Source organism: Micromys minutus (assembly GCF_963924665.1).
Source record: "Micromys minutus genome assembly, chromosome: 1".
Taxonomy (NCBI): domain Eukaryota; kingdom Metazoa; phylum Chordata; class Mammalia; order Rodentia; family Muridae; genus Micromys; species Micromys minutus.
The window spans coordinates 121,510,487-121,538,113 of NC_137969.1; the positions used below are offsets into that span (position 1 = coordinate 121,510,487).

At 41.6% G+C, this 27,627-nt stretch overlaps 1 protein-coding gene across 2 annotated transcripts in view; it reads left to right on the top strand.

Annotated features, from left to right (window-relative positions):
• KLHL5 (kelch like family member 5) overlaps positions 1–27,627 on the top strand; it is a gene marked incomplete at both ends in the record, with an annotated part of 58,551 nt that overhangs the window by 14,020 nt on the left and 16,904 nt on the right. The window contains 5 exons of one of the 2 annotated variants that reach the window (XM_080926176.1): positions 9,785–10,164; positions 18,076–18,258; positions 20,041–20,177; positions 21,420–21,616; positions 26,548–26,760. In XM_080926176.1, coding sequence (XP_080782302.1) covers positions 9,785–10,164; positions 18,076–18,258; positions 20,041–20,177; positions 21,420–21,616; positions 26,548–26,760 — 1,110 coding nt within the window. Of the gene's footprint in view, positions 1–9,784; positions 10,165–18,075; positions 18,259–20,040; positions 20,178–21,419; positions 21,617–26,547; positions 26,761–27,627 lie in introns of those variants that run through there. The other variant, XM_080926175.1, reaches the window with a different exon arrangement.

The window sequence follows — 27,627 nt, forward strand, 5'->3', positions numbered from 1 at the left end:
TCTACTGCTCTGTAATACAGCTTTAAGTCAGGGATGGTGATTCCCACAGAAGTTCTTTTATTGTTGAGAATAGTTTTTGCTATCCTGGGTTTTTTGTTATTCCAAATTAATTTGCAAATTCTTCTTTCTATCTCTATAAAGAATTGAATTGGATTTCTGATGGGGATTGCATTGAATCTATAGATTGCTTTTGACAAGATGGCCAGTTCTACTATATTAGTCCTGTCAATCCATGAGCATGGGAGATCTTTCCATCTTCTGAGATCTCCTTCAATTTCTTTCTTCAGAGACTTGAAGTTCTTGTCATACAGATTTTTCACTTGCTTGGTTAGAGTCACATCAAGGTATTTCATACTATTTGGGACTATTGTGAAGGGTGTCATTTCCCCAGTTTCTTTTTCAGCCTGTTTATCTTTTGAGTAGAGGAAGGCTACTGATTTGTTTGAGTTAATCTTATATCCAGCCACTTTGCTGGATTTGTTTATTAGCTGTAGGAGTTCTCTGGTGGAGTTTTTGGGGTCACTTAAGTATTCTGTCATATCATCTGCAAATAGTGATATTTTCAATTTTTCTTTTCCAATGTCTATTCCTTTGACCTCTTTTTGTTTTCTAATTGCTCTGGCTAGAACATCCAGTACTATATTGAATAAGTAGGGAGAGAGTGAGCAGTCTTTTCTATTCCCTGATTTTAGTGGATTGCTTCAAGTTTTTCTCCATTTAGTTTGATGTTGGCTACTGGTTTGCTTTTTACTGTGTTTAGGTATGGGCCTTGAATTCCTGATCTTTCCAAGACTTTTAACATGAAGGCATGTGGAAAATTGTCAAATGCTTTTCCAATTACTGTTGTTTCCTGATATTTTTGTTGTTACAGGTAGAATTATGTTTGTGTGGCTATCTTCTTTTGGATTAGTTGAAAGAACATTACTTTCTTGCTTTTTCCAGGATTTGTTTTCCCTCACGTTGAAGTTTTCCATCTATTATCCTTTGTACGGCTGGATTGGTGGAAAGATATTAGGTAAATTTGGTTTTGTTATGGAATATGTTGGTTTCTTCGTTCATGTTAATTGAAAGTTTTGCTGAATATAGTAGCCTGGGCTGGCATTTGTGGTCTCTTAGGGTCTGTATGACGTCTTTCCAGGATCTTCTAGCTCTCATATTTTCTGTTGAGAAGCCTGATGTGATTCTGCTAAGTCTGCCTTTGTATGTTATTTGAAATTTTCCCCTTACTGCTTTTAGTATTCTTTCTTTGTTTTGTGCTTTTGCTGTTTTGACTATTATGTGAGGTGAGGAAATTTTTTTTCTGGTCCAATCTATTTGGAGTTCTGTGGGCTTCCTGTATGTTAATGGACATCTCTTTTGTTAGGTTAGGAAAGTTTTCTTCTATAATTTTTTTGAAGATATTTACTGGCCCTTTAAGTTGAGAATCTTCCCTTTCTTCTATACCTATTGTCCTCAGGTTTGATCTTCTCATTGTGTCCTGAATTTCCTGGATGTTTTGGGTTAAGAGCTTTTTGCATTTTGCATTTTCTTTGACTGTTGTATCAATGTTTTCTATGTTATCTTCTGCCCCTGAGTTTCTCTCTTCCATCTCTTGTATTCTGTTGTTGATGCTTTCCTCTATGACTCCTGATCTCTTTCCTAGGTTTTCTGTCTCCAGGGCTGTCTCCCTTTGTGATTTCTTTATTGTTTCTATTTCCATTTTTTAGATCCCGAATGGTTTTGTTCAACTCCTTCACCTCTTTGCTTGTGTTTTCCTGTAATTCTCTACGGGCTTCGACCTTTTTACCTGTGTTGTCCTATATTTCTTTAAGGGAGTTATTTATGACCTTCTTAAAAGTCCTCTAACATCATCATGAGTTGTGATTTTATACCAGAATCTTCCTTTTCTGGTGTGTTGGGATATCTAGGACTTGCTATGTAGGGGGAACTGGATTTAGATGATTCTATGGGCCTTGGTTTCTGTTGCTTAGGTCCTTGGACTTGCTTCTTGCCATCTGCTTATCTCTGATGTTAGCTGGTCTTGCTGATTCTGACAGTGGCTTGACCCTATTGTAAGCCTGTGTGTCAGCACTACTAGGGAACCAGTTCTTTCACAGCAGGGTCTTCATAGAGAGCTGTGGCACAGGGTCAGCACAAGATGCAGACAGAAACCTGAAGTACCTTGTCCTGGACTGTTCCTCTGTTCCTGTGTCCTTAGGGCTCCAGGAGGGACTCACAGAGCAGACGTTGTGGTCTTACCTGTGCCCTCAGGTGTGTCAGCATTTCTGGGGGATCAGCTCTCTCCCAGTGGGGTCCTGGTATAGAGAGCTGTAGCTCAGGGTCAGCTCCAGGTGCAGGTGGAAACTGGAAGGATCCTGTCCCAGAGTGCTCCTGGGTTGTAGTGCCTTGAGTGCTCCAGGCGGGTTCCTCTTGGGACAGGAATTTGAGCAGGGTTGGTGGTCTCCCCTGTGCTCTCAGATGTGTCAGCACCTCTGTGAGACCGGCTTTCTCCCAGTGGGGTCTGGATCTAGGGTGCTCTTAATACTATATTTTTAATATTCATCTCCCTTTCAAATCTTGTTGTTTGCTTCTGAGTTTAAACTGTGCTTCTCACATTGTCATGATCTGTTTTCTCTGCTCACAGCACTTTTTCTCCAAAACCATTTTCACCATTCTCGAAATCATCTTGAAATCTGTCTCTAAATCGTCATCTTAAGATCATAGTCCTTACCTAACGAAGGACCCATTCCACTTGATTTTTTTCCCCATTTGTTTATTTACTTACTGACTGACTGACTGACTGACTTATTTGCATTACATTCCAATTGCAGCCTCCCCTGTCTCCTTTCCCCTTCACCTCATTCATTCATTCATTCATTCATTTTATGTATATGAGCACACCAGTGTTCTTTTGAGACACACCGGAAGAAGGCATCAGATCTCATTACAGATGGTCATGAGCCACCATGTGGTTGCTGAGAATTGAACTCAGGACCTGTGGAAGAGCAGTCAGAGCTCTAACCACTGAGCCATCTCTTTAGCTCCACCTCTTCACCTCTTAGAAGGGGACGCCCTCCACCCCAGGTACCAACCCACCCTGGTACCTCAAGTCACTGCAGGACTAAGCACATCCTCTCCCACTGAGGCCAGACAAGGCAGCCCAGTTAGGGGACTGGAATCCACAGGCAGGCAACAGAGTCAGGGACAGCCTCTGCTCCAGTTGTTAGGGGACCTGCATGAAGATCAAGCTATACTTCTGCTACATACATGTAGGGGCCTAGGTCCACCATGCTCTTTGGTTGATGGTTCAGTCTCTGGGAGCCCCAAGGGTCCAGGTTAGTTAAATGTGTTGGTCTTGAGATTTTTATGATAACAATTTACTGTGTAAACAAATCACCAAATACTAGTGATTTCATCAATTGGCTGAAACCAGAGCTAAAGACAAGACAATAAAGAAGAGAAAAGAACACAAACTCCACATCTAAGACCTGGGCATTAGAGACTCTAGAGGCAGAGTTTCAAAAGCCACATCTTGAAGTGTAGCCATCTGTACTCGAGTTTAATAACAAGTTCTTGTTTTCACTGTAATACTGAATAAGACATAAAGTCACAGTCCAGCATTTGAGCAGATTTAAAGGAGATGTTTCAAAGAGGCTCTTAATTACTTTTTGAAAAATGTGTTCACAATAGACACATTATCTTTTTCAAACAATGTACCAACTTCTGTATCTCAAGTTTAACTTGAAGAAAAGGAAGCCTATTTAGAGGAAAAAGTATACAGTTTAACCAATTTGATGAAAGTGTAATATCTCAAGAATGACATAGGAACAAAGACATGTTTATAATGCCATGCTGTGACTTCCCTCTCAAGCTGGAACAGTCAAGATTTTGTTGTCAAAGGTAAATGTATCTTTCATGTTTTTAAAATAATAGGCTGTTGATTTATCTTACAGTTGAAATATGCATGCTTCTGTTGTTGCAATGATTGCTGAGCTTGTTCACTGTAGATCTGTTTATTGGTACGATCCCTAGCCAAGTGCTTGGGCCACAGTGATGACTCCAGACAAAAAGTTATACCGGGAGTTTTCATAGTGTGTTCATTTTGACAGAAAACAAAGAGCAGTACCAGGTGAGTGCTTTGAACAAAATAGGAAGGTCGGGGTATGGGGGGTATAAGGGATTGAAATTACGTGCATAGATTAATTAGTGAAGCCCATTCTGATCACTTATCGCTGAGGTGTATGGGGGGGGCTCCTTGTGATTGAACCCCGTGCCTTCAATATGCCAGCCAATACTCTCCTCCTGAGCCCTTCCTCCAGCCTGTGAGCGCTTCTCTCTAGACCTGGGTGCTTGGTTGAAACAGTTTTATGTTGTGGAGTAAAAGCCAATGGGTCAGAAACAAAAGTATTCTTCACAGAGATGCTTGCTAGCTGGATGTGGTGGTGCACACCTTTAACCCCAGCACTCAGAAGGACGTCGGGGAGCTAGAGGCCAGCCTGGTCTACATCTGAGTTCCTAGCCAGTGAGGGCTGCATAGTGAGACCCTGTCACAGAAATAAACAAAGAAATGCAGATTTTCATGGCCTACTAACACGAGTGCACAGCCTGTCTTAAAGGGAATATGGAAGATTTAATGGCGTCCACAAAGAGAGATGAACTAAGATGGTAAGAATGCAGAGGAAGAGGCCTTAAACATCCATTTTGATAGCTGAAAAATGAATTAAAATGAAAAGCCACTCACAGTCACTCATAACCAAATGTAATGTAAAAACAAAGCTCTGCATCCCCAACAAAAAAGGCTAAAAAGACTGAGTTCAATTTCCAGTACCCATGGCAGACTACTTACAAGCACCTGTAACTCCAGCTCAGAAAATTTGACACCCTCTTCTGTTCTCTGCAGACATTGCATACACATAGATAGTCACACAATCACAATCAAAATCAAAATAAATCTAAAAGAGAGAGAGAGAGAGAGAGAGGGAGAGGGAGAGGGGGAGAGAGAGAGAGAGAGAGAGAGAGAGAGAGAGAGAGAGAGAGAGAGAGAGAGAGAGAGAGAGAGAGGGAGGGACTGATATTGCCATTGTCTGCTGGAAAGCGTACTGGGGGTTCTCGGGCACTGCTTTAGGTATGTGAACTGGCTCAACAGTCAGAGTGGAGCACATGTATTCCTCATAAAGTAATAGCCCCCAGATGCCCACGTAACTGTGACAATACACAAGAGAGTATGTGCAGCAGTACTGACAAAGTTTAAAATCAGGAACAACTCAATGGTCTTGTCACCGACAGAAGGGATCTTAGTGGTCATGTACACACACACATACACATACATGTTTATATATACACATACATATATATACACACATGTATATATGTACACACATGTGTGTATATATATACATGTGTGTACTTTGTGTTTAGGATATTATATGGTCATTCATAAATTCATCAAGTGGTTCACACAACCGATTGTTTTTGGTGGTGGTGGGAGAAGTTGAGCCTTCACATGTGCTATACTTCCAGCCCTAGTCTGTGAATGAAATTTTAGGGCAGCAGTGAACAGAGGAGCACATTTGAGAAAAGGAGCCTCTGCTAAGGGATGTGGCTCCCTTTGGGAAGGAGTGTGAACTGCTTGTCATTGTCACCGAACCTTAGTGAAAATTACATGCTTGGTCCATGAGAACACACTGTGCTTTCCACATGTGGTTCAGACTCTGGTTGCTCTCACATGCCTTTAAAGGTACGAAGGCTGCTGCTGTCCATCTGGAAACAGACTAGAAAATGTCTAAAGCAAGAACAATACAGTCTGAAAATATATAAAATATAGCAAGCCTCTACTTGGTGGTAAAGCAAAGACAAACGGTCTGGGGAAAAAATAGATGTAGCCAGTTCAGAAACGGTCAGTGGACCTGTAAACATGTGCTCAAGGTCAGTGGTCATTCAGAGCTACAAGAATCACAGTCTCATTGCCAGTGTCTGGCCTGCGGAAGGAGATGAGCAGAGGGTGGTGCTTTTCTTTTGAAATGTTTGTGTGAGGAAAGTTAAACCACTCAAATCTGCAATGTGCACACCTTCAATGCAGTGATTCTCCTGGGAACGAGTTACAGAAACATAAAAGTCTCCCAGGACACTTCACTGTTGCCCTTAGTAGCAAACAAAAACTTGAAAGCAACTCCAAGTCTGTTATTTACAAGATGGGTGTTGTTGGTTTGGTTTGGTTTGGTTTGGTTTGGTTTGGTTTGGTTTGGTTTGGTTTGGTTTGGTTTGGTTTGGTTTAGTTTGGTTGGTTTGGTTTGGTTTGGTTTGGTTTTGTTTGGTTTGGTTTGTTTGGTTTGGTTTGGTTTGGTTGTTTGGTTTGGTTTGGTTTGGTTTGGTTTGGTTTGGTTTGGTTTGGTTTGAGACACAGTCTAATAGTGTAGACAAGGCTGGCTTGGAACTCAAAATGTAACCCAAACTGACCTAAAACTCATGGCAGCAACCCTGTTTCAGCCTCCTTCGTTCTGAAACGTACAGTTTCAGCCACCACGCCTACCTTAAAGAGGTAGTCATGAACTGTCTTACAAGTATGGAATGGCATGAAACTGTTTAAAACATTTATTAGTTAATATCCCATGTGCATATGAAATTATATAAGAAAAGCACCATATAGACCTAGAGAGATGATGGCTCAGCGGTTAAGAGCACTTGCTGTTCTCTTCTAGAGGACTAAGTTCAGTTCCCTGACCCAGGTAGGGTGGTGGTTCACAACATCTGAAACTCCAGCTCCAGGAGAAGAGGACCCTACAGCTCTGGCCTCTGAGGGTACCTGCACTCCAGTGTACATCCAAACACATACATGACTTAAAATAGTTTCAAAAAGAAAAGTGTTCAAATTGTAGGTACAGGATGATCTTTCTTCTGACAATAATCAACATTCTTATAAATGTGTGAACGCAATAGTCGGAGTGAGACGGAGCGGGTGGATTAAATTCTGGTCATGACAGCAGCAGTTAGATGTGGCTGTTTGTCCTTCTGCAACCCAATCCTGGTGTCTTTTTCGAGCTGTCTTTCAGGCCTTTTAGGCCTGTCTGATAGCCTACTCAGAACAACTACTATTTTAAGCAGGTATACATTCAATGTATAGCCCAATTTTTTGACAAAAGTTTCTTTGGACCCTTTTAGCTGTAGGGTGTGGCCTCATAGTTTTAACATCCATGGCTCCTCACGTCTGAGTTTCTCCTGATGGAGAATTACTTTTGAGAAATGCCTCACGTCTCAGTGGTCCTTAACGAAAGCCACTGCTGAGTTCAGGTTTCAGTGGCTCCCCAGAGAAGATAACAACCAAACCACTTCTACCTATTAAAAACTGCACTCCTGGTACATGTTCTTACATGGATCCAATTCAATTTAAAATTTCACTTTTATAAAATTGTATTTATTAAAGTATATTTTGTGGTACTAGAGGGCTGGCTCAGTGGTAAAAATGGTTGTTTGGTAAGCACAAGGTCTTGGAGTCCCCAGCACCCACATAAAAAGCTGAGCACCACGTAGACGTCACGCCTGTAACGGTGGCGCTGGGCAGTGGCCAGCCAGCTAGCTGTGTCAGCGAGAGGCCCTGTCTGAGAGAGACACCTGCTGTTTAGCTCTGGCCTGCACGTGTGCACCACCACCACACACACGACACACAAACTGTTCTTTTTGTAATATTTCATGACCCTTTTCTTTATCGGCATGTAAGTTTAAACCCATCTTTAAAAGCTCTAAGATGCCAGCAACCTTTCCTTTGCACACTTTGTCGTTGGCCGGCTCTTTTTGAATGAAGAGAGGGAAGGTAAGTAAGGTCCTTCCTCATGCACCGCGGCTGTGACATCTCTCACTGTGGCAGTGTAGCCTGTGCTTTGACAAGTTGCTGTCTTTGGCACCTTCCCTCAAGGCTGACAGCACTCTCTGGTCACCCCAGCCACTGAAAGCTATCTCCAGCTTGCAGAAACTTCTGTCAAGAAGATTTGCCACCCGCACTAGGAACCACAAGCCCAGAGAGATGGAGAAATTGTTTGTAGGGGTGGCAGTGCTCCAGATGTGTAACCTGGAGAGAGGAGTAGGATTTTACAGCCAGGGAAACTGGAACCCAAGCAGCATAGGAAAAGAGGGTGTGGTTATCACGTGGAGCCAGTGATGGAGTCGCTCTGATGTAGGTGAGAGCAGCCAACGCGTCATTTCACCACCTGCTGGCTCTCACCAAACTTTCAAAGGCACAGCTCTCCTAGTCACACTGGCTTTGTGCTCAGGGCATTGTCTGGCTGAACCGCCCCTTGCCAGCGTGTTCATTGCACGCTTACTCCAGCACCATTCAGCCTACACCATTTCTCCTCAGGAGCTAAGGGAACTGACCAGAGGTTTCCCTCACAGGGCGCAGTAGGGACCTGCACATGGCGTCTCCTGCTTCTTACTCTGTATCTCTGAGCAGCCTTGATTTTTAGGGGCCACATGAGATTAAGCTACAGGCCTCGTGGTATTTTTATGCCTCCCAAACAGACTTTTTTCTTTTGGCCAACCAATGTCAAAACAGCTTTATGTGAAATGATTTGACAGGGGGTTCAGTCCAGAAAACCTGAGTTCTGGTCTGCATTTATGAATCACAAATTCTCAATATTATACCATTGTAATATTTTATATTTTAACTGATCAGTATTTTTGTTCGCTTCAGTTACTGTATCTACTCATTTTGGAGGTTGGACATTATTAGTATGTGTGTATTTCTGTCTTCTACCATGCCTACTAGAATACTCAAAGTAATTATTTAGTATTTTTAATTTTGGAGGTTTTTTTTCCTTATCAATTTGCTGTGTGTTCATAGCACTGCTCTGTCTTGTTGGCCACTGTTCAGTGCTCTCTGTGGCTAAGGACATCTTGGTAGCCTCTCTGAGTCCCACCTTCCCTCTTCTAAATAGGAAATCTCGGTGTTGAACTGGAGGTGGCAGCCCTGTTGGAATGACAGTGATGTTGGCGTTAGGGTAGCTCTTTTAAAGAGTAAATACTGACATATTTTAGCCCACTGTAGTTTTCAAACTTTTTCTCCTAATTTTTCCCATTGTCCTTTGTTCAAATGAAGTCTTACCCAAGGGTGGTACTGTGCATCCGGGGATGAGGGAGGAGACGGAGGGTGATGGCAGTGGTCCAGAGCCCCAGCTTAGACCCTCCTCCCCCCACCCAGCTCAGCTCAAGAATCCTCAACTCTCACTTAACATGCTTTTTAAAATCCTTGTTCTATGACATCTTACCTAGGAACTTGGTTTAAAAGCAGGAACTACTACTGAGGGCAAAGTGGCTCTTACATACAAAGGAAAACACTCTGGGTCACGGCTCTTGTTTCAGCAATAAAAGAGTTAATGCACTGAGCAATAGATCCGGGCGGCTGCGGGATAGTGCTCTCCTCTCTGTCTGTAGTGGTTTAGAAAAGGGGGTGGTGCTCTGCATTTGAAAGGACTTTAATGAATGCTGTCAGTGTTTGTGAGCGAGCAAAGGGTCTGTATGGGAAAGAGGAGCTGGGGAAAGTGCTGTGGCTGCTCCAGGATAGGTGGATCAGAGTTCGCTCTGATTGAACGGAATGTTCCACCGCGGTTCATCTTTATTCATTACCCTTTGTTCCTTATAGTCTGATATACTGGGATGAAAGTAAACGTAGATATATATTTGAGCGATTTGTTTCCCTTTAACGCCGTTTGTTGGCTACAGCAAGGAATCTACTTCCCTTGTCTTGGTTGGATGCACGAATCTCTGCTCCGTGCTTTTTGCCCGTTGCCTAGACGATCACTCGGTTTCTCTGAGGATGTCTGGTTCTCGCAAAGAGTTTGATGTGAAACAGATTTTGAAAATCAGGTGGAGGTGGTTTGGCCACCAAGCGTCATCTAATTCTTCGGTTGACAGCCAGCAGGGAGAATTTTGGAACCGAGGACAGACTGGAGCAAACGGTGGGAGAAAGTTTCTAGATCCGTGTAACCTACAATTGCCTTTGGCTTCAATTGGTTACCGAAGGTCCAGCCAACTGGATTTTCAGAATTCACCTTCTTGGCCAATGGCATCCACCTCTGATGTCCCTGCATTCGAGTTCACAGCAGAAGGCTGTGGTGGTGGGCACTGGCTAGACCGACCAGAAGTGGACGACGGCACCAGTGAAGAGGAAAATGAATCTGATTCCAGCTCGAGCAGGTTGATTATTTTCTTACTGTCGGAGACGGGGCGTGGGGGTAGCGCTGTGATATGTGGGAGTAATTGAATATTTACTAGCTGATCTCTGTGTCTGTATACCTGCTGCCTGGGTGCTGACCACATGAATGGCATCTTGGTATGGATGTGTACATTTGCTAGGATTTGGAAAATGTCTCAACATTAATTCTATGAAATTTGAAGTCAGCAACCAGCTTTCATTTTGAAATACCTTGCGTTTCATGTATAGATCTGACACTGCCTTGAAAATAATATATAGAGCAGTTTTATACATTATTGCCTGGCTTTATTCACTTGGGCTTCTATATTTACGGCAAAACTGCAAGACATTGCTACAGTATAAATCTTTGTGATATTTTGGGTTATAATAGATTATGGAGCCGTTTCAGTTTGATAGAAATGAAAGGTTTTACACATAGAGACACACTGTAGTTCCCAATTTTTGACACCATTTTAGTTGTCAATACTATTTTTCTGTGGTTATGTCTTTGTGCTGTGGAGATTGCAGCTCTGCAGACTAAGACAGAGAATACTAAGTAACATGTCTCTTTCAAGGGTAACGCTGCCGGTCCACTGGAATTCATGCTGTTTACGCAAAGGAAAGATAACCTTTTAGAAAAGTTTAACAGAAGATGGTGTCAGGGTGAAAGATGTGCTCAGCCAGTAAAAAAGAAAGAAGAATGAGTTAAAAGAAACGCAATTAAAAAATTGCTAATTTCACAATAATTTTGTCCCTCTTCCCTGACATTCTTCTTATCTTTAAGATGGATTTTCTTGGTCTGTTTTACATGCTGTGTAACAAGTTAAAGTCTACTTTCTGATAGATCTTCATTCTAAAATGTTTCTAAATATTTAAGGCACAGATACCTACTCATTTGACATTCCGTTTTTTCCCTTTAAAATCTCTTTACAGGTTTTAATTATTATAATCTCTAAGTTGGTTATTGCTAGTGTAGGAATCCTGAAGAATTAAGATCAAGTGAATTTATGTATTCAAGTGTCTCTTGCTTGAAAAGTCTCTCCACCTTCTCCTCCTCTAACCTTCAGAACATAGAATTCCAACCTGTGGGAAGATAAGAACATAGACCAGTCATCTGTAATCTGTGTATTGCAGAGAGGGGAAATATCTTTGCTTAGGTAAATAGTATAATTTAAAATTTGTATTACTTCATGACCTGCCTTTATCATAATGGAAGAGGAGCCATGAATAATTTTAATATTGAGATTTACTCAACAAACATGATCTTATCATATCTTGGGTGAAACTTTTGCCGTAAAGAAAACAAATTTTTAATGTTTCATATTATGTTTACCAATTTCTGTGTGAAAATAATCATTCCATTTGAAAAATCAATATATTAGGAATATTTAAACAATGTTTAAAAAGTTCACTTCTTTACCAGCTTAGGTCATAAAACTATTAACACTTATCTACCTACCACCCAACTATGTGATCACATGTCTAATACTGATGTGTAAAATAATTTCTACTTGTGCCTGTATCCTAGGTATTCACCGTCACCAGCGGTCACCGAAATTTAACCCTCTTTTGTGCACATTGCCACATTCTTTACATGCTGGTTATGAAAGAAAAGATTTTTGTTTTGACTCAGAGACAGTTGTGTATTCCCCAATAATCTCACGTTGATATTTTTACTTATAGGAATATAAAATAAAATGCTAATCAAGGACATGGGTGAAAGATGGGCATAGGCAGTCCACATCCTAAGAAACCTAACTTTAAAAAATGCTGTGTTTACAATAAAACACAATAAAAGAGAATGTCTAGGGTTTTTTTTTTTTAAGATATGCAAGAGCTGATTCTCGATGGTTTAACATTTTAATCTTAATTTAAAAAAAAAAAAGTCTGGAGTTTAGAATGTGCTCCGCACTGAACATGTCTTCATTCCCCTGTGTTAAGTGTGTCCAGTTTTTATGCCTTCGTCAGTCCTCCAGTGGATGCTTCAATCTTTATTGCCCTCAGCCTTTTAAGTGGCCAAAGTTCCTAAATGGTGTCCTTTACTGTCAGCAAATCAAAACTCACTAATACTGTCCTCAAAGAAGCTGTGGTGACATTTGCCAGATTCTCATACATAACTCGAAGCAGTTCTTTTATATGTATTTGCAAATGGTGAGCTAGGAAACCTCCTGAGCATGTTATACATTAATATCTAAAAATATTAAAAATGCTGTGAAGACACACATATAACATACTATTTTCTCCTTAGAAGCAGTCATCAAAACAGCTATCAGGACTTAAACAGAACTTGTGGGTTGTAGGATGGGGAAGGCATCTCAGTGGTTTTGCATCATCAGAATGCTAGCGGCCATTATGGATGTGGGCAGCTGAAGGCAACGGCTGCCAGTCTCCTATGTAAGGACTGCACAGTCAGCTGTTACTAGTTGAAAGGTCTGCCCAAGCATTGGCCCCTGACCACATTCACTGCCATTCACTGAACCATTTAAACATCTCTCCATTTTTAACTTTCATCTTGACTCTTAGTTATACTTTCTCTGTGGAGGTCAACTTTGGTGCTAACGTATAACGTTAGTTTTGTTTTGATATAGCCTGAGCGACTTCTGACTTTAAATAATGGAATTTCCATGTCTTATGTGAGATAGATTTCTAATGCCTTAATTCCAGACTAGCTCTGACCCAGGCCATCAGCGTGTCCACAGTAAGGTGTCCAAGGTGTGATCACGGTATAAGTGCTTTACAGATGGCTCAACCTACTCACTGGAGAATTAGGTAAATTTTGACACCTATTAAGTAGAGAAATTATTATTATATTATTATTGCTGTTGTTGTTGTTATTTTTATTGGTGATGGTGGTGGGTTTTTGAGACAGAGTTTCTCTGTGTAGCCCTGGCTGTCCTAGAACTCACTCTGTGAACCAGGTTGGCCTCAAACTCATAAAAATCCACTGCCTCTACCTTGAGTGCTAGCATTAAAGGCATGTGCCACACCTGGTGGATATTTGAACTTTTTTTTAGAGCCTTGATATTTGAACTTTTAAAGTCAGTTGTACACAAAATATTACTGCAATTTAAACTCTTCAAAAAGAAAAAGAAAAAATATATAGCAGAAATTCTCAGAGTCTCACTTAAGTCTGAGGCACAGCTCTAAACCTTCAACATGGTAGCCTGTTTAGTTTCCACAGTGATATTAAAGACACATTTTTAACCTTGTTTAATTTTGTTTTATGTGGTGTTTGCCTGCACCTATGTATGTGTATCATTTGTGTTGCTGGTACACACAAAGGCCAGAAGAGGGCGCCAGAGCCCTATAACTGAATTGCTTTCAACTGTTTGCACTCTGGATATCTGTAGCTGAGTTTCGGTCTACACAGATAATTATTTCCTTAGCACAGACACTTGGGGCTACCTCGTGTTTTTTTGGGTTCCAGGTTTGTATCCTCAAAGTCATTTGACAGTGGTTGTAGCCATTTTCGTTTTTCCCCCCGGCATTGTGTGTGAGCGCTTCCCGGCTACTCAATTTAGAATCATTCTTAACTCTGCCACAGGTATCTCTGATGTGGGTCCATGGGTGGAGGTACAAGGGAAATTCCCAAATAAAAAAGTGGTTTTCTTGAGAAGATAAGGAACAAAGATGCTGCTTTTGTCTGTAGTTTATCAATTATAATGCTATCTGCACATCCCTTATAACTTATTAAATGAGTTTAGGGCATTCTTTAAGTATGCTAAACAGTATACATGAAAAAATTAAAGACAAACAACTTACACTAATAAATTTGGATTTTATTTTATACTTGTGGTTGTGAGTATTTATGAAAGATGCCGAAAGGGTCACGGTACAGTAGTGGCACCTTTGCAGAGGCGTAGATTCTAGGTGTCACCTGTTAGAATGCAGGTGCCAAGCATCAATCACTTACACTGGGAGTGAGCCAGGCAGGCTCGTCACAGTTCCAAACCAGCTTTTTACCTACTCAAAGCCATGTGCAGTGTAATTTCTACAAGTTACTCTTTAAAACTTGACTAAAATTAATAACTTCATTTTTAAAAAATTCTACTGTGCCAGATACAGTGGTAGAGAGGTGGAGGTCAGCAATCTCCATGTTTGAGGCCAGCCTGATCTTCTAATAGGTTCCAGACCAGCCACCGCTACATAGGGAGATTCTGTCCCAGAGGGGTGGAGGGTGTGGTGTGGTGAGGAGTGTCATGGCACACACCATGTGTGCACATATGTGTGAAGTCTGGGAAACGGCACACGCTGGGTCATGTTGCCAGATAGATGTTTTCTATCTTATAAAACAGGTTTAATTTCCAGACCTTTCACTAAAAGTCCTTTCTATGCATCCCCTCAGCATCCTGGTGTCACAGCGTTACAGACAATCCTTGGGGATTGGCATGTAAACAGTTGGTGATCTGAATTGTTTTGTCCTTTTTCGGGCCTCTTTTGTGTGTGTGTGTGCACGTTCAGCCATTTTCTGACTTAAATTCATTCCCCAGTTTAGTGACATAGACTAAAAAGTAAACATTTCTGTACAACCTGGAAATATTCCTCAATGTATAATGCATCACATTGAAGGTCTGCCGCAAATGATTTGAATAACTTCTGGCAGTTCTTTGAAATTCGATTTACCACATTAGTGATGTGCTGTGAGCAAGCCCAAGCAGAGATGCTGGGTGAAGCTCTTCTGATATCAAGAATCAAGGAGAACAGAGAGAAATATACTTTAATGTCCCACAAACAGCCTACTCTCAGATGCTTCTGTTGTAACTTAGAATGCCTGCTTGGTTTACTAAAGGCCATTTTAAAGGGGTTATAAAGATTAGTAATAATGGGGGTCTTTTAACAGACAAGCAGACAGTGTTATATCAGCAAAAGGCTTTTCATTGGCCACTGCAAAGCGCCCTTTTCCACGCTGACTGCCCTTGAATATGGATCTACTCTAGGTGGACAATGCATAAATTGTTTCATTTCATAACCTTCCAACAAGAAACCGTTTGAAATAAAATACTGTGCATTGCGCCTATTTGGGTGGTGAAGAGGATGAGGCCTAGAGGAGTAATAATGTGCCCAGGGACTTACAATGGATGACTGAATTGGGTTGAACCTAGGTTGGTAGGATTCTGGCCCAGCACTGTGCAATCAGACTTTATGCGTTGATAAGAAGTTTGCACGGGTCCCCACTCGTCCAGCTAGGCATTTAAAGTGTGACTAGTCCAACTACTAAAAAAATGAATTTTTTATTTTATAAAAATAAAACTGTGGGTTATTTTAGATGAAAATAAATTCAGAATGGCCAGTTGCGTTGGGTAACAACTCTAGAACCTTCCTAAAATGCTCTCAGTCACTCTCCAATGCTCTCCAACTCAACTCTCAAAACTCTCAAAAAATAATAATAAATCACATTGAAAAAGACAGAGCTAGAGATGTTCACTTGTCAGTAAAGCCGCCAGCGTGACGTGCGCTCCATCGTGTGGAAGCTTTTCCCATACCCGAAATCTGCAATCCTAATGTCTGCCCTCAGTGGATCTTTACTCTCCCGTCGAACCTTCAGTCTTTGAACTGGTACTGTAGTCCTGGGACTTACTGTAAAGTTGGGAAGGGTTTCTCATTCTTGTGTGGACAATTCAAACGGTTTGAACACCTTCTGCTCCAGGACAGTAATCGGCTGCCCTGTGTTTCTTTGGCTGATTATGTTAGCCCTTCAGGACCTCAAATGTATTCATATCCAAGATAAGATATTTGGACTAAATGACAGAATATGTCTCTTTTAGTTGTTAAAATTCTATAGATAGTAGTTTGAATACATATAGCTTTATTCCTTATAGTTGAATGGATGTACAATAAATTAAAGAAAGTACTTATTAGAATTGTATTATCCAAACTTCCTTTAAAAAAAAAATAAAGGCAAGGCTTGCTGGGGAGTTGTGCAGCCACTGGAGTCTGTTGGAGTGCTCTGTCTTTCTGTCCGTCCCCACTGTAAGAACATACCTGGGCTCTTCCAGAGACTACAAACCTGTGTGTCTCTTGATTCTTCATTTGAAGTAGCGGATGTGATTTCTGTCTCTAGAAACCTATAGTTAATTGTCACATTGAGATAATATGTTCTCTTAATGTGGCATCAGTGAAGACTTGTAGAGAATAAGAAAGAAGTTTGAAGTGTTATTCTAAACACATAAGAGGTTTCGGTTAACACTCATGTGCACAGTGTTAGGGTGACTCCGAAGTTGAGAACACTTGCTTTTCTTCCAGAGAAGTTTGTTTCACAGCACTCGTGTGAGGGTGTGTGTGTGTGTGTGTGTGTGTGTGTGTGTGTGTGTGTAGAAGGGAGGGAGAGAGGCAGAGGGAGAGTAAAAAGGTAAAATGTAAAAGTGGTTACATTTTTCTAGGCAATTCTGTTTGCATCTATCGGAAGTAAAGATTCCATCTTTCAGAGCAGTGTTCTGAACTGTAGGTTCACACTCAGCCTTTTCACGCATCTACCTCCCAACCAAAGTGTACAGCAGTGACCCTCAGCCTGTGGAAATATCAGGAGAACCTCATGGCTTTTGAAAAATATAGGTTATGGTTTTCACCTCAGCAAGCTGCCCCAAATGTGAGTGATCCCCATGATATCCAGATTTATCTCAACTCAAAATTCCCTGAACGTTCCTGATGAGAAATAAAATGGTCTACTAATGAATTGGGCTTCTCTCGATATCAAAGTAAGACTATAGTAACTTAGCAACGACTATTAAATAATGACTGTTCTTTTCAAATTGAACGTTGATTAGTGTTTGCGATCGGATGACTCAGACCTTTCAGCTTTCTCGCTGGCTTTCATTCTTGCTCACTCAGGCGATGCAAGGGAGTGGGACAGGAACATCAAAACCCAGGAAGAGTACTTCTCCTTTGTTTTAGAGAGAATTGTGGCATACAAAAATTAGATGCTGTGCTTTTTCTCCTACTCTTCAGATGTTAGTGTGTGCCTGCCCCTTCCTCACCGCATATCTTTGTGTAGGAGAGGCTGGGAAGGCATTCACCAAGCAGCAGTCTTTACAACCATAACCAAACTCCCTAATTCTTGGCAAGGAACTCACTACCTTCAGATCCTTTTACTTTAAAAAGTAAGAGATCTTACTTTTTTTCGTTTTTGATATTGTTATTGGTTCTATTAAGATGATTCTCTTACAATATCTAAAGCTTACTTCAATATGGCATTCTACAGAGCTGCCGAGAAATAACCAAGTTAAACCCTACCTAGGTAGTAACTGACTCAAACATAGTCAGCTGTGGTTCACTCCAGCACACACACCTTGGACTCCAGCCTCCAGTTACTTTAAAGTAACTTAACTTCTAAAATATATATCATTGCTTCTCTGAGTTTTGGGGAGAATCATTTACAATGCTGTTTTTGTGGCAATGTATCTTATAGATAATTCTATGGAAAGTAACCCATGTTTGAGTAAAGGATAACTTATACCTCAAACACAATAATGATGACACTATTAAAGAGATTAGGAGATAGATCCATCAGTATGAATACAGCTTGGCTCTTTTTCACCAGAGTAACAGAGTTTACCAAACACAGCTGAAAAATGGCAACCAGAGTATACAATCAGTAGCTATAGCTGTTGGTAGTACCTTCATCCATGTGTTTACAAGACACGAATACCCAAAGCAGCACTGATTTTAAAACACAGAAGTAGTAAGCATGCATCCCGTAATGCCAGACTTGGTACCATGAGGCAAAGATGGCTAGCGTTTGAGATGAGCCTGGGCTGTGCCGTGAGACCCTGCACAGGAAGGGAAAGAGTGGTTCTGCACCAACACTGACTGACGCCTTTGCTTCTTATACTGCACATGAAGACCCTGAGGGGACTTAGTGGGGAAGGCTTTATTTACATGGTGGTTTCTTTGAAATGTACGTTTGCTCTTTTCAGGACTTCCAACAGTAGTCAGGCATTGTCATCCTGCCAGACTATGGAGCCATGTTCATCGGACGAATTCTTTCAAGCCCTTAACCATGCGGAGCAAACATTTAAGAAAATGGAAAACTACTTGAGGCATAAGCAACTGTGTGACGTCATTTTAGTCGCTGGAGACCGCAGGATTCCAGCTCACAGGTGACTGTCCTCTGCATTTCTCTATGTGTGAAACATTCCTGTGGTGAGGTGAGGTACGCCAGTTGGCCCGTAGGCCTCAGGGCGGTGACCTGTCTCACGGAATGTCTATGAAGAAGACGGCGTGAGAGACGACTAGACACAAACGTTCGTGTTTCCTGTTGTGGAAACGCAGGCATTAGCCTCAATCAGTCAGTATTGTTTGCTGTAGATGACATCCGTGGCAGACAGTTTCCATGCATATTAAATACTCGTTAGATGTCTTAAGTAAGCCTGATGGAAATTAGAGTTTGTGGACAGCCAGAAGGGGGAAACAAGAAAACCAAACCCAAGAAAACCTCACAAAATGGAGTTGGTAAAATTGTAACGGTTTTCTTTCCTCTCTTTAATGCTGTGGTTGATCCTGTCCTGAATGCTAGCCACTCTGGCCACCCTGGAACCCCGCCCCTGAGCAAGCCGTAAAACTCCCACGTGTTCCCTGATTTGTTTTCTGATCCCCACTGATGGTGGCATTGGCAACCCTTTAGCACAAATGACATTTCTTAAGGTAAAAAGAAATGTTTAGAAAAGAAGAATTAATTTTTTCTGACAGGTTGATGTATTCATTGATAATTGCCACATTGATCACAAAGGGTTTTTTTTTGTTTTTGGTTTTGGTTTTTTTTGTTTTTTTTTTTTTGTTGTTGTTGTTTTTTCTTTTTTGCCTTTTAACATTAATTAACATTGTCCAGAGTTTTTCCGTAAAACCCTTCAAAGTGGCAGTAAACCCATTAGAAAGCAGGAGCTTGGGTTTATAGCTGTGACTTAGCATACATTTGTTGACAAACTCCTGTCATAAACATCTGTGTCCCAGAGGCATCTCATAGTGGCTCTGAAACAGAGCTCATCACCTCAGCCACCAGCGTGTGCTGACACCAACTTGACACAAATGACCCCTTGGGCTCTCTGCTCCCTCTGTCCTACACTGTTTGCAGCAAAGAGCCAGTAGCTCTGAAAACCTTTCAGTGACTCCCCAGGTCCCTGAGCTGAAAGCCAAAGTACATTTGGTGACCTGTGTGACCTAACTTGTCATTGCCTCTCTGGAAGCCTGTCTCAGAATCTCACCCTCCTTGCTCACTGTGCAGGAGCCTCACAGAGTCCCTGTGGGTCCCTGTGCATGGTGGGTGTGAGCCACTGTCCCTTCCAGGGCACCTCCAGAACTAAAGTCTTCACCTTCTTCAGTAATAACAACTTTATGAAACAGATCTTTGCCCGAGTGACACCATTTATCAGTGGCCTACTTTTGTCCTATAGAACTTAACATCTTTTTATTAATTACACCAGACTGTAACAAAAAATATAGACAAATTGATAGTTTAAAATATTATAAAAGTTGCTAACACCATTTTAAACTATGTCCTACATATTCCATTCACCTCTGTCCCAAATAATTCAGGTTATTTTTCAGAATTGACAAGGAGAAAAATGACCTTTACATTTTTCTTTTTTTTTTTTTTCTTTTCATATAAAGTCAACTTAATAGCAAGCACTTACAGCTTTTGAAAAAGGATATCACAGAGTGGTGTTTGCAAAGTAAAATCATTTACCTCAGCAGAACATTTCCAGTAATGGTAATTTATTATGCAAAGGAAGGAAGTAGAGCATAAAAGGGTTTGTCAGATGTGGGGTGCATCTTCTCGTGCCGTGTACCCCTGTGCGTGCCAAATGAAAAACGGAGAGAATGCATTTATTAATGAGCATGCGGCCTTACTGCGTTCATCGATTGCCTCTCTAATGTCTCCTCAGACTGGTGCTGTCTTCCGTCTCAGATTATTTCGCTGCTATGTTTACTAATGATGTCAGGGAAGCAAGACAAGAAGAAATAAAAATGGAGGGTGTGGAGCCGAACTCCTTGTGGTCCTTGATTCAATACGCGTACACAGGTAACGGGTCGTCAGTACACACACACAGGTAACGGGTCGTCAGTACACACACACAGGTAACGGGTCGTCAGTACACACACACAGGTAACGGGTCATCAGTACACACACAGGTAACGGGTCATCAGTACACACACAGGTAACGGGTCGTCAGTACACACACACAGGTAACGGGTCTCATATATTCAAGCTGACATTGAATTCACTATGTAGCCAAAGATGGCCTTGAACTGCTCCTGGCCTCCCTTCGGGATTTCAGATTTCTGCTTTGAATAATAAAGTTCAATTAATTTTTTTCTATGCTCATCACTACCGCTGGTGACCAGAATACTATTCTTTATTGGTTAAAATCTCTGTGTCAAACCTTTAAAATGATTATCATAATGAAACTTTTGAAAAATACGTTTTAAAGATTTTTTTATAATTGTGTGTGTGTGTGTCCGTGGCCTACTTTTGTGCTATAGAAACTATCACACACACACACACACACACACACACACACACACACACACGAGTGTAGCAGAGCAGGTGACCATGGAGACCAGAGGCATTGGCTCCCCTGGAGCTGGAGTTACCGCATTTGTGAGCCACCTGACGTGCTGAAAAGAGCAGCATACACGTCTTCACCACCGAGCCATCTCTCCCCAGTCCTTTGAATAACATCTTAAAATAATTATATAAAAATGACCGTGAGTTGGGTTTGGGGAAATGACTTGGTGGGTAAGATTAGATGCCATGCAAACAGGACCCAACTTAGATCTCCAGCACCACTCTTAGTCTGGGTGTGGATGTATGTACCCATAACCCAGAAGGGAAGGTAGAGGCAGGATGCTGCTGGCTGGACAGTTTCGGTCACAGGCCCTGTTTTAGAAATCAAGCAAAGGACTGGTGGGACAAGAGAGCTGGTGCTTTCTCCTGGCCTCCATGTGCACGTGTGTGCAGAAACACACACATAATAGAGTCAAATTTTACATGTAAAATTTAAGAATTATACATCATGGATATTAGTTACTAATTAGTGCAACATTTAAAAATTCTGAAAACAAGCCATGCTTTTTTTTTTTTTTTTAAGCAGAGGTCACGAAGGGATAAAATTACCCACATTTAGTAGTTTTTCTTTTTGGAATCTTAAGGCTTCTAGATCTGTAACAGTGTAATGGGCTCTTACTTAGAAATCATGTCCGCATCAGTCACTGTTTAAAAACAAGACCTGTGAAGCTCCCTCATGAACGATTCCTTTATTAGGCCGACTTGAGCTGAAGGAGGATAACATCGAGTGCCTGCTGTCCACAGCGTGCCTTCTCCAGCTCTCCCAGGTGGTGGAAGCCTGCTGCAAGTTTCTGATGAAACAGCTCCACCCGTCCAATTGCCTGGGGATTCGGTCTTTTGCTGACGCCCAAGGCTGCACAGATTTGCATAAAGTGGCTCACAATTACACCATGGTACGTATCCCCTTGGGAATCACAAAGTCCTGCCGTCCCCGGCCCACTTCTTGCCTCTGAAAGCTTAGCTACATGTTGCTCTTTTCATGTGGCTTTGCCACAAGTTTTGAGGTTCCGTTTTATGAGCCAGCGCTAAGTTGGGACGGAAAACAAGCAACGTGACCCCTGATGGAACCCTGGTGGCCGTGCGCTGCTTCCGTAAGCACGGTGTCCTGATCATTCTGCTGCAGTACGCAGACGAGTTTGGGGTCCGTCTCACGGTCACTGATGCGAACTGGTGGAGGTGGCCGTAGTGTACGCAGTAAGATAAAAGGGCGAATGGGAGACCTTCTACTCCAGACGCCTCTGATTACACACAAGTGTTTGTCACCTTCAGTTGTGTGAAGACAACTTCCTACTAACTGCAATGAATTGTGTGTTCAGAATAAATCAAAGGAAGTTCTGATTCAGCAGCCTGAGAGGTAATGGAACATGGATCGATCTAAGATAGCAAGGGGATGGGGCATATTGACGGAGTCTTCTTAGGACATGCCTTCAGTTTCAACAGTAGAGAGGGACAGCAATGGAGGACAGTTTCCTAAGGAATGGGCCATCTTGCAGAGCAGTGACTAGAGTTTGGCTTGGCTGCTTCAACTAGATCAAGGTAGCTGCCGAGGAAAGAAGATGTGCGCTCATGTACGCGTGTGTAGCTATCCAAATGTACGAGTCTATCAAGGCTGAGGAACTGTGACTGAGTTCCTCCTCCTCTTCCATCTTCCACCCTGTGGTTGGTTTGTCTAGGAAGAGATTCCTGGTGCTTCAGCGGTCTTCACTAGGGAAGCTTTCTTTGTATCAGAGCCCTGCCTGTCCTGGAGTACTTCATAGACCAGGCTGACCTCAAACTCACAGAGCTCTACCTACCTCTGCCTCCCAAGTGCCTGGCTGTTGACACTATGTCTTTATTACGTAGGTGTTTAAGCACACGTGGAGATCAGAGGACAGCTTGCAGGAGTTGGTTCTCTCCCTCCATCACGTGGGTCTGAGAAGTCGAACTCAGGTCGTCAGGCTTGGTGACAAGTGCCTTTATCCCTTTTCTCTGGGCCCAGTCTCTCTTTCTTGTACATCTTATACATGTGAAAACATTTGTATGCATTTAGGTCACTCCTGCTGTTTACAGTGTGGGCATGATTGCTGCTTTAAAGCTCAGATGCAAATCCAATTGAAATTAGCTGAATGTTTTTAAAGCTATTTTCATAGCCAATTAGTTGCAGTAGATTTTTTATGTCAAGGTCATTACTTGACATTACTTAGCTTCAATAGAGATATGCGCTGGAACTCTAATAACAATAAGTAATTTAGAGGCAGATCGTCTGATTTGAATGTTGCTATGGGAACTGAATAAGAATGTAAAGCAAAATTCAATCTTCAGTTTAAATAAACCCCTCAGTAATTTCATTTGCTTAGGAGCAGTTGTGAAGGGGAAAGGGCAAGTCTAGCAAGCATCTGGTATGTTGGTGGCTCTGCCTGCTTCCTAAAACAGATTGAAAGTATGAGGCAAACGAAGGTAGAGCTGGGCTGGTGAGCTCAGTTAGTGTGTGACAGTGCCCAGGGCATGCTCAGACGTCTTGCACATACTTGGGCAGGAACGGGGTAACAGCTCCTCGGGATGCTGGAATCTGGAAGCTTCTGTTCCAGTTCTCATTGCTGCCGAACAAGACCTGGACATGTCATTTAACCTCTAGAAAGGACATTCTAGATTATTTTATCATTGTAACTACTTAATGTCAGTTTTATGAAGCAAATGTGAACATTCCGTTTTAAAATTCTAAATTTCATTTCTGAGCCTAGAAAACATATAAAATCATTGAATTTTTTTCCAAGACAGCTACTTTAGAGCAAAATCATGTTTCTGAAAAGAACTTTGTGTTTAAACTTGCTCCGATAGTGTTGTACAATCGATTGAAAACTCAGCTTTCGGTGATGGAAGCTTCTGAGGGTGAAGGAGCATTTCTCTCACATAGATAACACTGACAGTTCGCCGAGCAGCCTCCTCTCACCGAGGAGATGCCATTACTACTGTTGGAAAGTTGAACAAAGTCACACTGGTACTGTACAGATGCATTGCTTATCCACTGTGCCATACTTGGACCCAGGCTGGCTTCAAATTCACAGCCCTTTGTGCCTTAGGGCTGAGATCTCAGGAGTGTGCCATCACACCCGGCCATACCATAGTGTTAAATGACTAGAAACTTTATACTTTCCACCTAACGGTATATATTAAATACCTTTGCATACGACTATATGATCTTCAAAATTCATATTGCCTACTTCATAATCACTGAGTTATAACTTCCCATAGTTAGACTTTAGGCTGTTTTACTATAAAAATTATGCCAAGTATTGACAGGTGTTGGCTTTGTTTCCCATTGTGCAAAGTACTTGCTAAGGGTTAACATGACAAGTGCCCTAAATGCTGAAAGGCTTGCAGGGCTAGTGCTGAATGCCGGGTCTCACTCACACCAGGCAAACGCTTCACTCCCGAGCTACGGCCCCAGCCCACTCTTGATCATTTTTGGCTCTTGCTGTGTGTTCCCGAATCATCTGATAATGTCAGTCTGCAACTGAATAGAACAGTTTGCTTGAAGCCATTCCAGCACTGAGATTTTATTAAAATATGTTCCTGAAAATGATAATCAATCATCCAAAGTAGATTCATTTTGGTATCTTTTAACAAATCATGATGAATTGGAGCAATTGAGTTTAGTTAATTATTCATGAATGGTTTTCCTCCTAAGACTCTGCTGAAAGGAATGTCAGCCCAAGATAGATCTCAGATCAGTATCTTGCTTGGGTTACCACAGGCTAAATGGAAAATATGATTCTCATTTCAATAAGGAAGATAGCTATTCATAGGCCTTATCTCTAGCTCTGATTTAAGCAGCTTTGGCTATTTTACTGAAAGCTTGTATGCTGATAATGTACAGATAGTACATTAGAAAGTAGAAAGGAGACATTACAAGATCGAATGTATGGAATTTGCATTTATATCCATGGTAAGCTCTTCATGCATTAACACTTGCAGACTTCAGAGCAGAGAAAGATTTCTTTCTTTCAGGGTAGAGTTTAGCAGTCGTGCACTGTTCTTGTAGAATACCCATGTTTATTTCCCATCACCATGTTAGATGGCTCACAACTACCCATAACTCTAGTCTCTGGCCTCTGCAGGCACCTGCACCCACACACAGATTCATGTACATGCACACACTTTAAAAATAAAAGATTTTAAGAAAAGATTTCTTTCTCTCCAGATTAGTTAACATAATAATGATGAACAAGTTACTTCACACCTGGGACATTTCTAGTGTCTCATGTCAATCATAGCTGGGACTCAGTCAGGAGCAATCTAAGGTCCTAATATGTGTTATAATAGGTTATCAGTTTTGCTTTGACTCTTTTTGCTAAAAGCAAACTAACTTGGCATAAATCAGATTAGAAGGATTAAGTCTTCTGAATAGATCTGAAATCCTAGGTGGTCATCTAAAAAGCGTAGGAGTGTTTTTGAGCAGTCTGGCATGGTACACACATATGATCCCAGGAGTGAAGAACCTCAAGTTCAAGGCCAGCCTGTGCTACATAGGTAGACCCCGTCTTTAAAACACAACAACCCAGAACAAAATGTTAATAGCCACTTCGGTTATAAAAGTAACATTAAGGACTTGTGCTTTGCCATGGTGGGCCGTAGGACTTTGATCCAGTGTTGTCTTAGCTGGCCAACCTGTAGGCAATTCCTGGATCAGAGGCACCTTCACTGTTGCCTAAATTCCATAACATGTATAAGCCCGAGTTCTCTTCCTTGCTGTTCATTTTTTTCAATCTTCCTTCAGAAGCCTCGTCAAAACTATTTCCGAACTTGAACAAAGCACTAAATAAAAATCACAGGTCCATTTCATGGTGTCATTGTCTGACACTGTTCCCACTTCACAATGTCTTCATCTAACACTGTTTCCACTCACAGTGTTGTCATCTGACACTGTTCCCACTTCACAGTCTTCTTCTGACACTGTTTCCATTTCATGGTGTCATTGTCTGACACTGTTACCACTTCACAGTGTCTTCCTCTGACACTGTTTGCACTCACAGTATTGTCATCTGACACTGTTCCCACTTCACAGTGTTGTCATCTGACACTGTTTCCACTCACAGTGTTGTCATCTGACACTGTTTCCACTCACAGTGTTGTCATCTGACACTGTTTCCACTTCACAGTGTTGTCATCTGACACTGTTTCCACTCACAGTGTTGTCATCTGACACTGTTTCCACTTCACAGTATTGTCATCTGACACTGTTTCCACTTCACAGTCTTCTTCTGACACTGTTTCCACTCACAGTATTGTCATCTGACACTGTTCCCACTTCACAATGTCTTCATCTGACACTGTTTCCACTCACAGTACTGTCATCTGACACTGTTCCCACTTCACAGTGTTGTCATCTGACACTGTTACCACTTCACAGTGTTGTCATCTGACACTGTTTCCACTTCACAGTGTTGTCATCTGACACTGTTTCCACTCACAGTGTTGTCATCTGACACTGTTTCCACTTCACAGTATTGTCATCTGACACTGTTTCCACTTCACAGTCTTCTTCTGACACTGTTTCCACTTCATGGTGTCATTGTCTGACACTGTTCCCACTTCACAGTGTCTTCCTCTGACACTGTTTCCACTCACAGTGTTGTCATCTGACACCGTTTCCACTCACACATGTTTAAAAGATGATTCAGGTTAGGGTTTTTCTTGGCTTTCTTTCCTAACAGGTCTAAAGTATAAAAATGTGTCTAAAGTACAAATTATTCCAAACACCTAATATAAAACAGTGAGCTTTTTTTCATGAAACAGCAGTGATTCAAAGGAACAGTATAATTTATTTGCCCTTTTTCCCCTCTAGGAACATTTCATGGAAGTAATCAGAAACCAGGAATTTGTATTACTCCCAGCCAACGAAATTGCCAAACTGTTGGCCAGTGATGACATGAACATTCCTAATGAGGAGACCATACTGAATGCACTTCTCACTTGGGTCCGGCACGATTTGGAGCAGAGGCGGAAAGATCTCAGTAAACTTTTGGCTTACATTAGGCTACCTCTCCTTGCACCACAGGTAATTAATAGGCACCCATCTAGAGGTGTGATATTTTGGCTAGTCAGTCAAAGTAATTTATATATGTACTCCTGCGGTATGTATAGCTGAGAAGATATTGAACTAGCAAATGCTGTCTCTTGTAGTTTAGTGGGTCAAGCAATCTAAATTGCATTGATCAGTTAAGTAAAACTATTGATTTTGAGTTAGCAATTTCCTTGGACGTAACTATATACCTATTCTACTAACTAGAGGAAATGTAGTACTAAGAGCCAGAAAGTTTAGATTAACTCATTGTCACATGTAGGTAAGGTACCCACTAGGTACTAGGCTCTGTGATTAAACATTCTAACACTTGAAGCCCTTGAAGTTCTGACACTTGAGCTCCATGGTCTCTCCATCTATGAAGCAGAGATGACTTGATTCTGACCAAGTAGAGATGCCTCTTTTCTGACTGTCAGGATTATGACAAAAGAAATGCATTCTGTGAAACAAAGTGTGCGGTAAATACGGCCACCATTTCAGAGTGAAGAAGCCCTCACAGTGCATCCAAAGTTATCAACCCTCACATAGTGGCACGGTTTCTCCTTTGTACACTTTCCCCTGGAGTCCATAGGGACTTCCCCATCTTTTCCTCTGCCTATGTGGGCATTGAACAGAGAATGGCCTTGAAAGCAGAGGTGAGAAAGCTTGCTGATTCAGGCCTGGCCTCCTTTTCTTTTTCTTCTTTCTTATTATCTAAAGTACCCCAAATGTTGCCTTGTTGTATTCCTTTTGAAGATAATGCATCGTTTCTGGCTATTGTGAGTGGAAGCTGCTGTTTGCACTCTCTCTAGCAGAGACAAAAGTCACTGCCAAGGCTTCACGCTAAGTCTGCCCTGTTTACAG